Source organism: Ctenopharyngodon idella, chromosome 13 (assembly GCF_019924925.1).
Source record: "Ctenopharyngodon idella isolate HZGC_01 chromosome 13, HZGC01, whole genome shotgun sequence".
NCBI lineage: Eukaryota > Metazoa > Chordata > Actinopteri > Cypriniformes > Xenocyprididae > Ctenopharyngodon > Ctenopharyngodon idella.
In genome coordinates this window covers 17925001-17941622 of record NC_067232.1, presented here as the reverse complement: position 1 = coordinate 17941622, position 16622 = coordinate 17925001, and the positions used below count along the sequence as shown (strand labels likewise).

Sequence of the window (16622 nt, the reverse complement as noted above, 5' to 3'; positions counted from 1 at the left end):
CTTTCCAGGTTGGACTCTGTTTAGAAAAGTGGTGTTCGTAATTACTGGTATTTCACTTCAAATGAGATATTGTCTGCTAGCAGAGACTGGAAATGTTGATATGTATGACTACTTTGATTTTAGGAGGTAAATAAATAAATAAATAAATACTATTCAATATCCAACTTTAAAGATGGACAATGTTACAGTATATTAAACACAACAAATTGAAATCTGTTTTTCCTCAAGTTTTTTTTTTTTTTTTTGATTAACTCGATTAATGATTGCCTCTGGGTAAAATGATTACATACAGATGAAAAGCAGTCATTTGTCATCACTAGACTCAGAAAGTTACTTCAAACACTTTTATGTACTTTTTTTACTTTTTGATTTTATGATCAAAACCAATATTTTTGGCTATGTATATATTTTAAACATATTCAAGTGCTTTCATTATAAGCACAAGAGTAGAAAATCATTTTGATATTAAGCTTCAAGTAGACTTAGAACTCAAAATATTTCTCTTTCCTTGCATGATTTCCTTCTCCTCTAACTAAACCAATTTTGCTTGTGAAACATTTGTCAACTTGAACTGTTTAGGGCATGATTTCATGGTCCATTTAAAAAGAAGCAAAGACAGAAAATGGATGCCCAACAAGTAGCTATACTCAGTCTGCAGTGAGAAATGAATGTCTGAAAGTAACATCGACAGTCTGTCACACTCTTTGTTTTCGATTATCATAGTCAGAACGCACATGTATTGACTTGAAGAAAAAAAAAAAAAAAACTCAGTGGACTTAGCCATGGAAAATAAAAATAAAATGTCTTTGTGTTATAGTAGATCATCCTAAAGGCAAAAATGAATTCTTTTGAAATGAATGTATAAATTAGATCAAAGACGTTATCCGTGCATGGTTAACCAGCCTCTTGGTTTGATTTAATCAAGCAGAAGTGGACTTGTATGGTGTCGTGAATCTCCACACAGCCCGGAAGGCATGAAATAACACAAGACTCTTAAAGAGATAGTACATCCAAAATTAAAATTCTGTCATTATGTACTCAATCATCACTTTTCAAACCTGTATGACATACTTTCTTTCATGGATCACAAAAGTAAATTTTTTAACAGAATGTTTTATATTTTTGTAAAAATTATTTTACCATATAATGAAAGTAAATCGTGACCAGGCTCCAAAAGGATTTTAAAAAAGCATCATTAAAATGGTCTATATAATTAATACAACTTAAAAAATTTTTTTTTTAAATATTTAAAAAAAAATAAAAATTAAAAATATTTTGTGCTACACAAACTTGTTAATTACAATTGAATTGAAATATCGAATAAACAAACTCATTATCTTTATGGTTAAGTGTTAGTTAGCAACAGCACACTATAGCATGCGCTGATGTGTGCCTAATAAGACCCTATTACTATTTGCATGAACTCTTAATTAACATGCAGTATATACAGCCTTGAAGTTTTGCAGCCCATTCTCGACCTAACAGCAGGCAAACAACAAAACAACAAAACTTCAACTTAACAGAAACGCCTTTAAATACCAAAATAAAAGAGCATTAAACAACAACACATCTCCCCCTATATTAATCTTGTGTAAAAACACACAAAATAACTTAATTTCAACATTTATTCTCTTTACGCAGTCTGACGCAAAGCATGCCGGGAACTAGAAATCTGCTGCAACTCAGTCAATTTAAGTTCTGCTTACTAATATCAGATTTTGAGTTCACATATCTTTTCTATATTAAGTACAATGAACTTTCAGTAGTATTTGAGTGAAACAAACTCATTTAATTTAATTAGTTTAAACTGTTTGGTTTTACAGTGAAGCTATACAACTGACTGAAACTTAAATTTATTGAAAATCTTAACTGAAAGCCATAGTCACCATTTACTTTTTACATTTCACATGTACTTTCATTATATGGAAAAGAACACCTTGGACACTTTGGTATAAATTGTATAAAACTCCTTTCACGCGAGTAGACAGATTTTTAATTTTTTGGTGAACTATCACTTTAAAATTACATTTCCTGTAACTGTTTGTGTCTAAAATCACTAAAAACAAGGATCCATCCATTTTAACTGTTAACACATCATCATAGTATTTTGTCTTGCGATCAAATGTTCAACAATGTGACTCGTCATTACAAATCCCTCAGCTATGTTGCATTGTTTGTTTATTTTTTTAAATGTTTTTCTTCTGTTATCTTCCACTGTTTGTACTGTTCTCCATCTCCCTACTGGCTTCAGTGAATCCAACAGAACTCAAGAACAGAGGAACGCCCTTTTTCTCTGTTCGTCCATGAACTCTCTCCCTGTCAGTGGGAATTCCATGGAGGAATCATACTCAGGTTTACTGAGATTTGATTGACAGCTCAGAGCCACACCAGGAAAGGTCTGTTCTGTCCTGTATGTGTCTCCGGAGGTTTGAACAGAAGTCCTCAAATGAAATAGGAGGTTTTGATCAAGAGCTTCAAGACGGACTCCGAGGATAACCAAGAATTTTCATTCTGACATACAGTCTGGGAGAGAAAACACTAAAGTCTGTTATACCTGCTTCTGTTTTAGGACTAAAGGACAATCAGAAGGAATTTGAAGGAACAGCTCTCTTAAAACACTGTGTGTGTGTGTGTGTGTGTGTGTGTGTGTGTGTTTGTTTGTACAGTATTTACCACTAGGCTTTAACACATTAGCCACATAACTCCGGTTCATACAAGGACAAACTCCTTATTAATACTATAATAAACAATGACTGCACTAGGCACGTGAACCAAAGGATTGGAATAGTGCTGCAATCACGTCATGTCAGAACTGCCGTAATTACGAGATGACAAATCAGAGATTCTACTTTAAGCAGTTTACGTCCTCAGACTCAGAAATTATTAGTTTCTATGGCAACACTCATGATGCCAAATGAAACCATCCAGCAAAATACATCACTACATTAGTTTATATATCCCGAAAGAGTAAATGTTGAGGATGCTGTAATTTAGGTTCTTTTTCTAATGACATCTTATGGCCAAGAAGTCTTAGCTTTCTAAAAAAAAAAAAAAAAAAAAAAAAAAAAAAAAAGTCATGATAAGATTGACAAAAACATGAATGGCTTGAAACTTGGAATTCTGGTAAATCCAAAACTGACATGAATGCAGCATATAAAAAACCCTTCAGCGTTTTGCCCATAATTTAAAGTGACTGATTATAAACAACCAAACTTTGACATTAAAATTGGATACTGCATGGGTAATTTTCAGAATTAAAAATATATAAAAATATTTTTGTTATTCAAAATATTTACAAACCTGTTAGCTACGTCAGCAACTACCTGCTATTCCGATTCTCAAGTACGTGTAAGTATTTTGTCGTTTAAAAACCTTTACATTGAACATGTTAGTTGATGTATAACGCACAATTCCACCAAAGCATTTTTATCTTTATGCACACAAAAATAATATTTTACATTGTAATCCTTTTATTTTTAATATTTGGCATGTTTGTGTGCTGCTGCACATCTGGTTACACTTTATTTTAAGGTGTCTGTGTTACAGTGTAATTATACATTTAAGTACTAAGTAATAATAATCAACTACATGTACTTACTATAGGGTTTGGTTTAGGGTTAATTGAATGTAATTATGCATAATTTACAGGGCTGGGGAGTAACGAAATACATGTAACTTAGTTGCGTATTTAAAATACAACATTTCAGCAACTGTATTTCATTACAGTTACATTTTAAATGGGTGGTAATCAAATTACAGTTACATCTGAAAAGTATTTTAGATTACCAAAGTGATCAATTTGAATTTTAATGTCATTTATTTCATTTAAACATTCATGTAAACTGTGACAGACAATTGGTGATTCTCCGACTCTGACACTCCAAAAGCATCCTAAGCTACAGTTCTGCTTATAAGTTTCATACCCCTTCAGAGGGATCATAAAAATTGCATGTTAGGTTTATTTACTACTGTCCTGAATAAACTATTTCACATAACAGATGTTTACATATACTCAACAAGACAAAAATGAATAAATTTATAAAATATTCCCCATTCAAAAACGTACATACCCTTGAATCTTGAATCTGTCCTGTCATTAACTGGATGATACACGACTGTAATTGCGACTTTTTATCTTACAATTCTGACTTCTTTTCTCGCAATTCTGACTTTTTCTAAAAATTGAGAGTTTGTATCTCAGAATTCTGACTCTTTTTCTCAGAACTGGGAGATATAAACTCACAATTACAAGTTATAAAATCAGAATTGCATGATAAAAAATTCTGACTTGTTTTTCCTCTCAATTGTGAGTTTATATCTCACAATTCTGACTTTTTTTCTCAAAATTTAAAGTTTGTATCTCAGAATTCTGACTTCTTTTTTAAATTTTGTGAGTTTATATCTCACAATCCTGACTTTATAACTTGCAATTGCAATGTTATATCATGCAATTCTGAGAAAAAAGTCAAAATTGTGAGATAAAAACTCACAATCACCTTTTTTGTGTGTTACATACTTATTGGTATTCCAAGCAAGTATTCTAAAGTATTTATATTAAGTTACAAAACTTGAGTAATCTAACGAAATACGTTACAAATTACATTTTGAAGCATGTATTTTGCAATCTATAGTGAAATACATTTTAAAAGTAACCTACCCAGCCCTGATAATTTATAGTTATTACAACAGTAACTACACGTAACGTGTAACAATGACACTGTAAAATAAATTGTTACCGCGCATCCCTGTGTGTGTAATAAGCAGAGTGTATGCGCGTTGTGCACCTGCCTATAGGCGCATATTACTAACGCGCTCTTTAAATAACATAAAATATTGCATCATTGACTTTAGACCAGGTTTCAATTGATCAATGACGCAGTCTATTTCAGTTGCCTCAAAATAGCAACGCGCCAGCAATGCACCTGATGTACAAAAATGGGCAGAAATGCATTTGCTATTTAAACGTGGCACAGGACATGAAAATAATAACTACATCAGGCTGAAACTAGCAAAAAACACTTGCGTCGTGCCTGGCGCCGCATTGCCCCGGTGTATGATAGGGCCCTATGTGGTTGAAAACACTGCTGAGTGCGTCCATCTCTAGCTCAGCTCCAGCCAAAGCGTGAAAGCACATTTGAATTTAACAGTTGATTACGTGATGCATCCTAGACTGATCACACCTGTGTGATCGTACACGTCAAAGGGTTAACCTGAACATTGTATAAGCATTCGTTTTATGTATCATAGAACAGAAAAGAGGCTCTCGGGTGCGCACATAACCGCCACACCCTTCACATAAAAGCCTTCATAGACAACTTAGGAAGTCAGGGAAGGTCTCGTTTTTTTTAAGTTTTGTTACAAGCTGTTCACACATTGGCAATAAAAAAACAATTAATACATGAAAATTACTACATATAGCCCCTTTAAAGAAAAATAAATAATTGATACTGTGGGAGAAAATCTCAGACTCACAAGGTAACATATCCTGCTACGGGACTCAAATTTATAAAACTTGCACACATTACACATATTATTTTATTTCCTTTCCTTAAAAAGAATTAATCTTGATTAGTTATTTTAATCAAGTCATTCTTCTGATTTACAGAATTAATCAATCAAAATCCCACTTAAGTAGTCCCTAGGGTACACGTACCCCAAGTTGGGAATCTCTCCTCTATAATAACCCTATCATATCTTTGTAATATTTAATCTAAACTGAGTCTTACCGTGGAGCAGGCAGCATAAGGCCAAGTGTCTTGTAGAGTACCATTCCGAGAATGAATACAGGAGATCCATCCATGTCTGCCGGAAAACAGTCTAGGTTAGATGATACGATCATCACATTATGTAATCATATCAAATAGCATCTCCAGACATAGGTGTGTTTTGCTCAGCTCCCTTTTCAACTTTATACTCAGCAACATGGAAGGTTTTTTGATAATTCTGAGTGCAGGTTTGTTTCAGAGTCAAACAGTAGGAATTCTCTCCTAATACCTTCTCCTTCCTCATGAGAATCTTTTAATCCAAAGTAATTGAACAAGATTTCTTTTTTTTTTTTTCTTTTTTTTTAAAGCTACAGGAATTAATTAACCTCCAAACCTGCAAAATACTCATTAAATGTCAGGTCTCTTGCCAAACAATATTCTTGACAGCTAATCCATCATAAATTTCCTGCCAATAATGAATAAAGTGGTAGATTAGGCTATACTAGCAAGGTTATTGATAACTAAGCGCAAAGGTCTTCCCAGCTGACAGGAAGGCTAATCCTGGTTCAAACAGCTCTGTACAGCCCTCTAGTTTAGCTCAAGGCGAGCTGGAGTGAGTTATGTATTAAATCAATCCTTCATTACTTTCCTCTGATACACTTCAGATAAGACTGATCACCCTAATTAAGTAAATAGTCTGGTGCTCTGGTGCTTAGCTCTCTTTACTATCATTGTTTGAGAGGATACAGCGGGTGCTGTGTCATCTGAATGGATGTGGTCGACCAAGTGCAGTCTCCTCTAAAACAGGCAAATGGCAATTGGTTGACATATAATCTTGTAATCTTAAAGCTATCCTATTAAACGGTCACACCATGTCAACGCTTTGAATTTATTTATCACAATTGTATGGTAGCGATTACGAAACTTTAATTTTAATATTGCACTGATAATCCAAAATGCTGTTTTTTATAGTGTTTTATAATGATGATTTTAAATGTAAAAAGTCTATTGGGATGAAGCATTTCCATGCCCTGAGAAATTAATATGTCGGGAATGTACAGTTCGTCATTATCATAAAATAAACTCTAACGGGGTGATCAAAACACTAATGTGAAGTTGTACATTACCCCACAGTACTGTATACCATTTGCAAATTAAATGGCTACTCGTTAAACAAATATAATATCATTTAATGTAGATGTAATGTAATGTAGTTGATGATTTGGGTGTAATTTTATACTATTAGCACATACTAGCACAACTATGTATTTTTGTATAATGAACTAGTGGTCATTTTGCCGAAATATGCAGCAGTTGACCAATCACAATGAAGTATTACAGAAAGGCGTGCAATAAGAAAAAACAAAGATATACAGTCAAACCAAAATTTATTCAGACACCTTGAACATTTCATTCATTAATTCAGTTTATTCACTATGGTTTAAAAAAAAAATGGTAATAAAATATGACGAGGTCTCAGAGTTAAACTGTGTCAGAAAAAAATAATCTTAATTAAGTCAGATAACACGTAAGCAAAACATGGTCAGGTCAAAGTGTCTGAATCATTTTTGGTTCCAAATTTTTTATCAATTTTACTGGTAGTCCACTGTTTTTGGGTAATTTTTGGGTATAATATGTCACAGTTTACTTTATTTTGCTATCCTCACTTACATAAATGAACTATAATATCCTGCACCCACTAGTAAAAATATATCAAAAATATTTTTTGGTTTGACTGTATATACTGTATTGTCCCCCACATAAACTTTTGTGAAAATCAGTGAAATTATACTTTGCACTTTTTAATATGAACCTTATTTTTTATAGGCCTACCAAAGAAAAACAATCCTGTCCTTTTATTTTGTTTTATGAGTGCAACGTTTTACCTGATTGTTGGCTTCATTTCAAGATTTCACATAGTAAAAAGCAACTCTAATAGAAGAATCACCCATATATGATTTAAAATGTATTAAAGTTGTCAACTTATACTCTACTCAACTGCAAACAAAGACAGGTCTACCAACTACTAGCTTTTACAATGTAGCCTTATTGTACTAGACATAAGATGTACAGTATTATCAACTTCCACAGTGTGGCATCATGTACATTACCTGCTGTCTGGGGTACAAAGATTCCTTTGGGAATGACAACTTTATCTTCAGAGTTTCTGGCCCAGTCCACCATCCCTTTCCGTCCCTTCATTGGAAAGTTAATGTCTGTCATCACAGATACTGCAGGCAGCCTCTGTATACTTGCAACTGAAAAAATAAAAAAGCTAGGGTTATTAGTTACTAGTAATTACTAGCTTATTATCGTTAAATAAAAGTATTAGAAACATTTCTGTTAACTGAAGTGAAGCTTAAATAACTGAAATATGTTTAAGTTGAAGCACCAAAATTATAAACTGGAAATAAATAATAAAAAAAACAAACAAACAAAAAAAAAAACTAAAACTAACCCTGAAATAAAAATACTTCTATAGCAATATTAAAAAAAAAAAAAAAAAAAAAAAAAAATGAATAAAATGACAAAAGCATATAACGAAATTACTAAAAATTAAACTAAAATTAACATGAAAACTAAAAATATAAAAATAAAAGCTAATTCTAAATATTAATAAAACTATAATAAAACTAAAATAAAAAGTAAAATAACACTGAAATACACCAATCATTTTAATGAATTATTCCTATTTATTACATAGTATGCAGAATACATTTTTATGAACTATTTATACATTTATATACATAATTATATAAATAATCACATTTATACGATTATTTTATATTTATATGATTTATATGAAACATCAAAACTGCAGCACATGACTATTTTGTTTTCAGAATTTCATATTGTTTGGCATCATTTGAAGATAAACTAAGGTTTAATATAGGGATGCACCGATACCGATACCATCATTGATTTTGAAGTATTTCCACACCCGAGGCTGACATTGTTTCTGCTGCCGCCGGTGTCTCTGTGCATGGAAAATTCTGTCAGTTACGTCACGTGAGGTATCGGTAACGGGGGTATTTTTCACGAGTAAGAGTACAAGTACATGAGCTCGGTATCGGCCCGATACCAAGATAATCAATGATGACAACCCACACACTACGAACTGCATGCTTTCAATCACAATTCGTTATCGGTGAAGGCGGGATAGGCGGAATCGCGCTGAATGACACAGACCAGAAGCGCTCTCTCTCTCTTTCTTTCTTGCGCGCAATCCCAGTTCTCTCAGACATCGCGCGATCAGTTCTCCTCGCGCCTGAATGGTCAAATGCACACATAGTTGTCAAAATGTCCATCGTATGGAGTATCTCACGAATATACAGTCGCTTAAGTGGACATAAACATTTGGGTGAAAATAGGATATGTTAATGTTAATGCACACAAATCAATTAATATTAATGTTAATAAAACAACAAAAGATGTTAAATAAATGTATACATGGCAAATAAACCTACTGTATCTGAAAAAAAGTGTATTTAATTTGTATCTCTATAGTATTTGTTGTATTGTTTGTAATTTGTTTGTAGATTTAGTTTTATATAACAACAATTATATATATATATATATATATATATATATATATATTGGTAATTATGCCCTTTGAAGGTTATTGGACAATGTTTGTTCTTTAAGTTTGTGACAAGCACATAAAAATTATTACTTTTTTCATTAGGGTAATAATAAAGAAGCTGTCCTACATTCATTAGTCTCACTGTGTAGTGCTTGGAAAACTGCAACATCACCAAAAAAAAAAGAGAGAGAGAAATTAATAAATGTATAGGCATTGGTATCGGCGAGTACCAGAAAAAAAAAGTATCGGTACTCGTACTCGGTCCTTAAAAAAATGGTATCGGTGCATCCCTAGTTTAATATGAGTATTCCAGGAAATTAAATGTTCTGGTAACACTTTAGTATAGGGAACACATATAAACTATTAACTACGACTTTTCCCTCAATAAACTCCTAATTTACTGCTTATTAATAGTTAGTAAGATAGTTGTTAAGTTTAGCTATTGGGTAGGATTAGGAATGTAGAATAAGGTCATGCAGAATAAGGCATTAATATGTGCTTAATAAGTACTAATAAATCGCCAATATTCTATTAATATGCATGCTAATAAGCAACTAGTTAAAAGACCCTAAAATAAAGTGTTACCAGTGTTCTTCACCATGGTCTATGAGTCGATACCATAATCATCTCCGTGTACACAACAAAGACGCGAATTTGTGAAAACGGTGATGTCATGTGCATGCGTATTGTGTGTTCAGTCTATAACCGCGTAGTGTTTCTTTACAAAGTGACATCGCCAACTACTGGCCTGGCATGCATAATACAGTGTTTTTAGTCATTTTTGTGGATCTGTGTGAATTGGGATCATTTTGACAACGTTGTCGTCTGTACAAAGAAAAAAACTTTTCCAGTTTTAGTACATCGTTGTCATGTAAACGTACCCTTAGTCACATTTTCATCATGCTGGATAATGGTTAAATTAATAATCAAGGCCATTCTGTTTTCAGTGTTTTAAGATCATCAGCAGTGCTTTTGCAGTTTAGAGAGAGTGTGGTTGCCAGATTGCAAAGATTAAGTAAATCACCAAGCAGAAAATTTATCCTTTCAACAGAAAAGCTCTGATTGGGGGATTTAAGCTCTTAACATCTGGCAACCGCAAGCATGAAAGCTCGTAGAGGCTGTAATATTTTGTCTCCTCTTTTTTCCAACAAAAATAAGGAGAGATTTTGGTAAAGGATTTACTTTATAACTAAATTTTAGTCTAGTCTTTTTCATCATAGTTTTGTTAATGAAATTAACACTACTTTTAAATACTATGGTGCAAACCCTGGTGCATGACTGGTCTGTCCAGCAGAAGAGAGAATTGGCAGGTAATAAGTGTTGAGGTGTAGGTGAACCTTCTGTGTGTGTATGAGGAGGAGGAGGAGACTGGCAGTGCTGCCAGCTGCTGTGTGTGGGGAGCTGCATGAGGGAGGGCATTAGTCACAGGAGCACATGGGGCAGAACTGAAGAACAGTGGGTGAAGCAGCTCACACCTTAAGCTCTAAAGCAGCATGAGATCACAGGCCCTTTAGTGATCTTTACTTCCATACAGGCTCCTCTACTCACAGAAGGAATCCTGAATATGGAAGCTACTTATAATTAGGGTTGCAACACATACCACAATTACATAAATATATATATATATATATATATATTTTTTTTTTTTTCTTGCATCAGTTGATATTGGATATTTAAGTGTGCATGACTATTTCCCCTGTTTTTTAGATTACCATAATCTAACACTCAAAGTTAATCTAAAAAAAAAAAAAAAAAAAAAAAAAAAAAAAAACCCACTAATTTAAAAACACTTTTAAATACTGTAAAAGTTGAAATAGATAAGTCAGATTAACAGGCTAAGTTATCCAAACTGGTTCTGAAAAGTATTGCATTCCAAACACAGCCTTAAATAGCCAAAAACAGAATAAACAAACAAAGACACTGCGCATTAAAGTTGAAGAACAGTATTGTGAAGTGAAGGGCTCCTCCTATATGCACAGGTTCTAATCATCTCCTTCAACAATGATTTATTCAGTGCATTTGCCGCTGTGTGTGAGATCCCTTTAGTTGGGATGTGTTCAGAGCTTTTTTCCTGCTCAAGTCTGTAGTTAGACGGCGCTGTGGGTAATGGTCCTCAGGGAACCCAGCCAGGAGGCATAGGCACCTGCGCCCACCTGTAACTAATGAGCTTAATGACTGGATCCTACTGAGCAATATCAGGCCATTTCTGTCACGTCAAAAAATTTGGTGCAATCTCGACTAAATACGAAGGTTAGACTACTTATTGGAGTAGACGACAGGGTCTCTCAACTCATCTGAGCAATCAATGCACACAAATCGATGTCCATTAAACACATTAAAAAAAATCAAATTTCAGCTTTAAAGAGCTGCAACTAAGACAAAGTCATTGTTTATTCTTACGAGAAGACATGCAGTGGAAAAAGGAGCCTCTGCAATCAAGGTTATTTGGCTAAAAGTGTGTCGTGCTGACAGAAGGTATTTATTGTGGTGTCAAGAACGTGCTATAAATTTGGCTGGAAATGATGCTGCAATATCTTACTATGACGGATGATTTTCAGTTGGCTAGTAAAGGCAATACCGCTTTGTTCTTTTAATCAAAGAGAGCAGACTTTGGCTAAGATGGTTGTTTAATTTCACAGAAAATGATTAGGAAATTGAAAACTTAAATTTATATCTTTGTCCTTTGGCATGTACTATGTTGGCATGTACGATGTTAACTGACAAGTAGTTAATAACTCACATAATATTACATAATATGCAAATAAATAAATAAATTAATCAAATAAATGACATTTAATATATGATATTTGCTGAAAAAGTTTTATGGCAATCAATACAAATCTGGAAATCAAGAATATAAACAAGTTAAACATATTACATTGTATATTATATATTACATTTTGTGATGGTGTGTGTGTGTGTGTATGTATATATATATATAGTTGCAGAACAGATGTTTCGACATTTTTTTCAGGCAAGAATGAATCTTCATCAAGCCAGTTCAGACATGACCACCACATTTTAGTGTGTATATATATATATACATTGTGTGTATGTATGTATATATATATATATATATATATATATTTCTATCATGACAACTCTCAAAAGATTGTTAGCATGGTAATTGATATGACAATGTTAATGTATTTGGTCTTGGCAGAATAGATCTGCTACGGCTGCTGAATTGCTGCTGCAGTAGATTATTGCTGTTGTTGTAGATTATTGCTTCTGCAGCAGAGCAAGTACAGGAACTTGCTACTGCCAATACATATGCCGATATGCTGCTGCGAGTATGACATACTGCTGCTGCACAAATAGCATATTTCAATAACCCATTGCAGATCTATACAGGTGGAGCTGGGGAAGGTGGAGGGTTTTAGAGGAACTCTGAAGTGCGCTGCAAACTGCTATAGTGAATGTAACCAGCCATTTAAATGTGGAGGCAACAAGCTCATTGGCTGCAGATGTGACATGGACCAATCAGCTTGAGCCAAATAGTTAACGCTGTAATTATCATCAGCTTGCATTAAAGGTGCCATATGTAAAAGTGTCTGTCCGCTAGAGGTCGCTAGAGGCCTATTCAAAACAAAGGCATAGCTTGATGACGCCAAGTTTGAGCGCAGAATCTTGGGACATGTGGTCTTCACCTCACAGCCGGTGGAAAAGAATCGGGATAGGACTCAGGAAGAAATCATGTTCATGGATGTGATTATTAACTTTACTGTAGTATGAAGCAGAGCAGGACCGAGTGTTGTGGGAGCTGAATGAGGCCGCTGGAGCGATTGCGCAACACACGCCTCACGAGCAGCGGAACTTTTATTATGCCGCAGTCGCCGGCGCCGCTTCCGCTTTTCCAGTCATGAGTATGAGGTAACGCAGCTCTGTTTATCATATTAGATACATTTGAGTGTGATGAAAATGTTATAACGTTACTCTGTGCGTTCGCTCGGTGGCTGCTGTGAGACACTTGTTGCACGCTGCAGTAAGATAGATCGATTTTAGAATATCATATTAAATGCTGGATGGCTTGTGTTGATAAATGGCATGCAATTAATTTTAAAACGTATTGTATGATGGAGAAAATGCTGTATTACTGTTAATAAAAATAAAGCTGCATCTGATTATGCTATGTTAGCTACTTGACAAAATTGTGTTTTTCCTCTGAGGCATGGTAAAGCATGGTACTCAAAAAAAAAAAAAAAAAAATCAAGAAAATTAGATTTAAACAATAAGACTTAGGGATGCACCGGTATCGGGCCCGATACCAAGCTCATGTACTTCTACTCGTACTCGTAAAAATACCCCCGATACCAAAGACCGATACCTCACGTGACGTAACTGACAGAATTTTCCGTCCACAGAGACACCAGCGGCAGCAGCAGAAACAATGTCAGCCTCAGGGGTGTGGAAATACTTCAAAATTAATGATGACAACCCACACATTGCAAACCGCATGCTTTCAATCACAATTCGTTATCGATTAGTGAAGGCGGGATAGGCGGATTCGCGCTGAATGACACAGACCAGAAGCGCTCTCTCTCTCTTGCGCATGATCCCAGTTCTCTCAGACAGCGCGCGATCAGTTCTCCTTGCGCCTGAATGGTCAAATACACAAATAGTTGTCAAAATGTCCATGGTGTGGAGTATCTCACGTAAATACAGTCGTTTATGGCTTAAGTCGACGTAAATATTTGGGTGAAAATAGGATGTGTGTCAGTATCCATGGATTCGGTCTTAAAGGGACCGTAGCCTATATTTGTCATTAATGTTAATAAAACAACAAAAGATGTTAAATAACTGTATACATGGTAAATAAACCTACTGTATATGAAAAACAAGTTTATTTAATTTGTATCTCTATAGTATTTGTTGTATTGTTTGTAATTTGTTTGTAAATTTCTTTTTATATAACAACAATTATATATATTGGTAATTATGCCCTTTGAAGGTTATTGGACAAATTTTTGAAATTTTTGTTCTTTAAGTTTGTGACAAGCACATAAAAATTATTACTTTTTTCATTAGGGTAATAATAAAGAAGCTGTCCTACATTCATTAGTCTCACTGTGTAGTGCTTGGAAAACTGCAACATCACCAAAAAAAAAAGAGAGAGAGAAATTAATAAATGTATAGGCATTGGTATCGGCGAGTACCAGAAAAAAAAAAAGTATCGGTACTCGTACTTGGTCCTTAAAAAAATGGTATCGGTGCATCCCTAATAAGACTAAATGTGTTGAGCTACATAACAATAATTAGTTTTCTGTCTATAAATATATCAAAACAGTTGTTCCCTTGTCTATTTAAAACATGTAAATATTAAAGCGTCTTTGGTGTTTCCATGGTTTCTTCAAAATAAAACCAGAATTGAAGCAATTGACAGGCGGCGACTCACACGTCCCGGAGCCTTGGTTAAAACTGCAATTTTCTCACAATTTACAAATAGTTGCAAACATTTGGGATATTGTAAGTACTCAAGTGAACAAAATATATAACACTGGCCTAGTGGTTTTTAGATATTTTACTGCAAAATTCTTACATATTACACCTTTAAGACCCATCAGCCTGTGCCATCTAGAGTTTCATGACAGAATTTTATATATATATATACATATAACCTTTTAAAATGTTTCCCTGTCTCAATATCACCTTTGAATCTTAAACTAATTGAGCATTGATGAGGCTAATACTTTGCCTAATGTTTAAAAGAACTGAAACACATTTTTATAAAAACATTGATTTTGAGGCTGCATAATGAAATTACTGGGTAGGAATGACTGTGGAATTCTGAATGCCTTAATGCATCCTAAGTAAATCCAAAGCTTCTAAATAAAGTCTGTTTAAAGTTAGTTTACAATTAATTTCATATAAATGGCTGGTAATCAGATAATAAAAAAGTGGGCTACAAATCAACAGAGACATAATGTCTCGAACAGACATGTGTTTCAATAATGTTCTTGGTTGCCTGAGTGATTTGCTAAAGCCTCTTTTTGCATCTGTACTGTAGCAGCAGCTGTAAGATGCAACATCACTCAGTTTCACCTTCAGACTACAAGAAGTTGTTTCAATCACAGGTTTACTTTGCCTTATTAGTGGCTGACATTAAAATGTTTATAGCTCTCCTGCATCATTATGATGTCGATGTTCTGGCTGTGTGTTTTATCTTACACACTGAAATGTGGTGGTCATGATGAAGATTCATTCTTGCCTGAAAAAAATGTCGAAACATCTGTTCTGCAACTATTTTTTGTGCTAAACAAGGTTTTTGGTATATAAATGTGACAGCAGGTAAATAAATATAAATGGCACTTCCATTAATGAGATACAAAACAGGGCTCTAAAATGCTCTAAAACTGATTATTTTTATTTAAATGGCCAGTGAAAGGTGTTTAACCTTCAAAAATCACAGGAGGTCCAAATACATATTAGATGAGCTGTTTTGGATACAGTCAAGAAGGTCAAGGTCATTAAATTTAATGCTTATATGCGTTTTAAAAAGTCATGAGACACCAAAGTGTACTAAATTTGTAGAAAATGTCAAAAAACCTTTATATAAAAACTGATAAAGAAATTTGTAATTTCAGAATTTAATTCAAATACCAGTAACTTTATTTTAGGGTCCAATTCTCACTATTAACTAGTTGCTTATTAGCATACATATTACTAGGATATTGGCTGTTTATTAGTACTTATAAAGCACATATTAATGCCTTATTCTGCATGACTCTACATCCCTTAATCCTACCCAATACCTAAATTTAACAACTACCGTACTAATTATTAATAAGAAGTAATTAGGAATTTATTAAGGCAAAAGTCATAGTTAATATTTAGTTAATAGTGAGAATTGGACCCTAATCTAAAGGGCCCCAAATATATTTTTTCCGTACTGTATCTCCAAATATTGCATTCTCATAATACCAGACTTTGAATATCTGGATATGTCATTGTACTGTACAAAATGTCATGACACTGTGCAATTCTGTCAATGTTTTATGGCAAGCTACATAAAACAAGGTAACATTAAAGAAGATATCAAAGGTGCCCTTCAATGGAATTAACTTTTTAATGATAGTTGGGTTTATAAGCACCATTCTAAGCAATATAGACTCCTCTATGTATCTGCTGATGGATAGGAAGGTCACCCTAATCCATTCATTTTATATTTGTTGAGCTCTGCAATTCATGCAGATTGCAATTTCATGGGTCAATGTTCTGTGTACTCGAATAAGGAGAACTAAGCAAATGTGCTTCATCACCGGAAGCAATTTTTTATTTATTTTATTTTATTTTATTGCTCTTTACCTTTGATTCTGTTTAAATGACTGTAAGGG

At 33.9% G+C, this 16622-nt stretch overlaps 1 protein-coding gene across 6 annotated transcripts in view; it reads right to left on the bottom strand.

The window, feature by feature from the left end:
• adgrb3 (adhesion G protein-coupled receptor B3) overlaps positions 1–16622 on the bottom strand; it is a 271133-nt gene that overhangs the window by 125888 nt on the left and 128623 nt on the right. For all 6 annotated transcript variants that reach the window (XM_051916328.1, XM_051916332.1, XM_051916329.1 and 3 more), the window contains 2 exons: positions 7817–7963; positions 5727–5802 (listed from right to left, as the gene is read on the bottom strand). In XM_051916328.1, coding sequence (XP_051772288.1) covers positions 5727–5802; positions 7817–7963 — 223 coding nt within the window. The remainder of the gene's footprint in view (positions 1–5726; positions 5803–7816; positions 7964–16622) is intronic.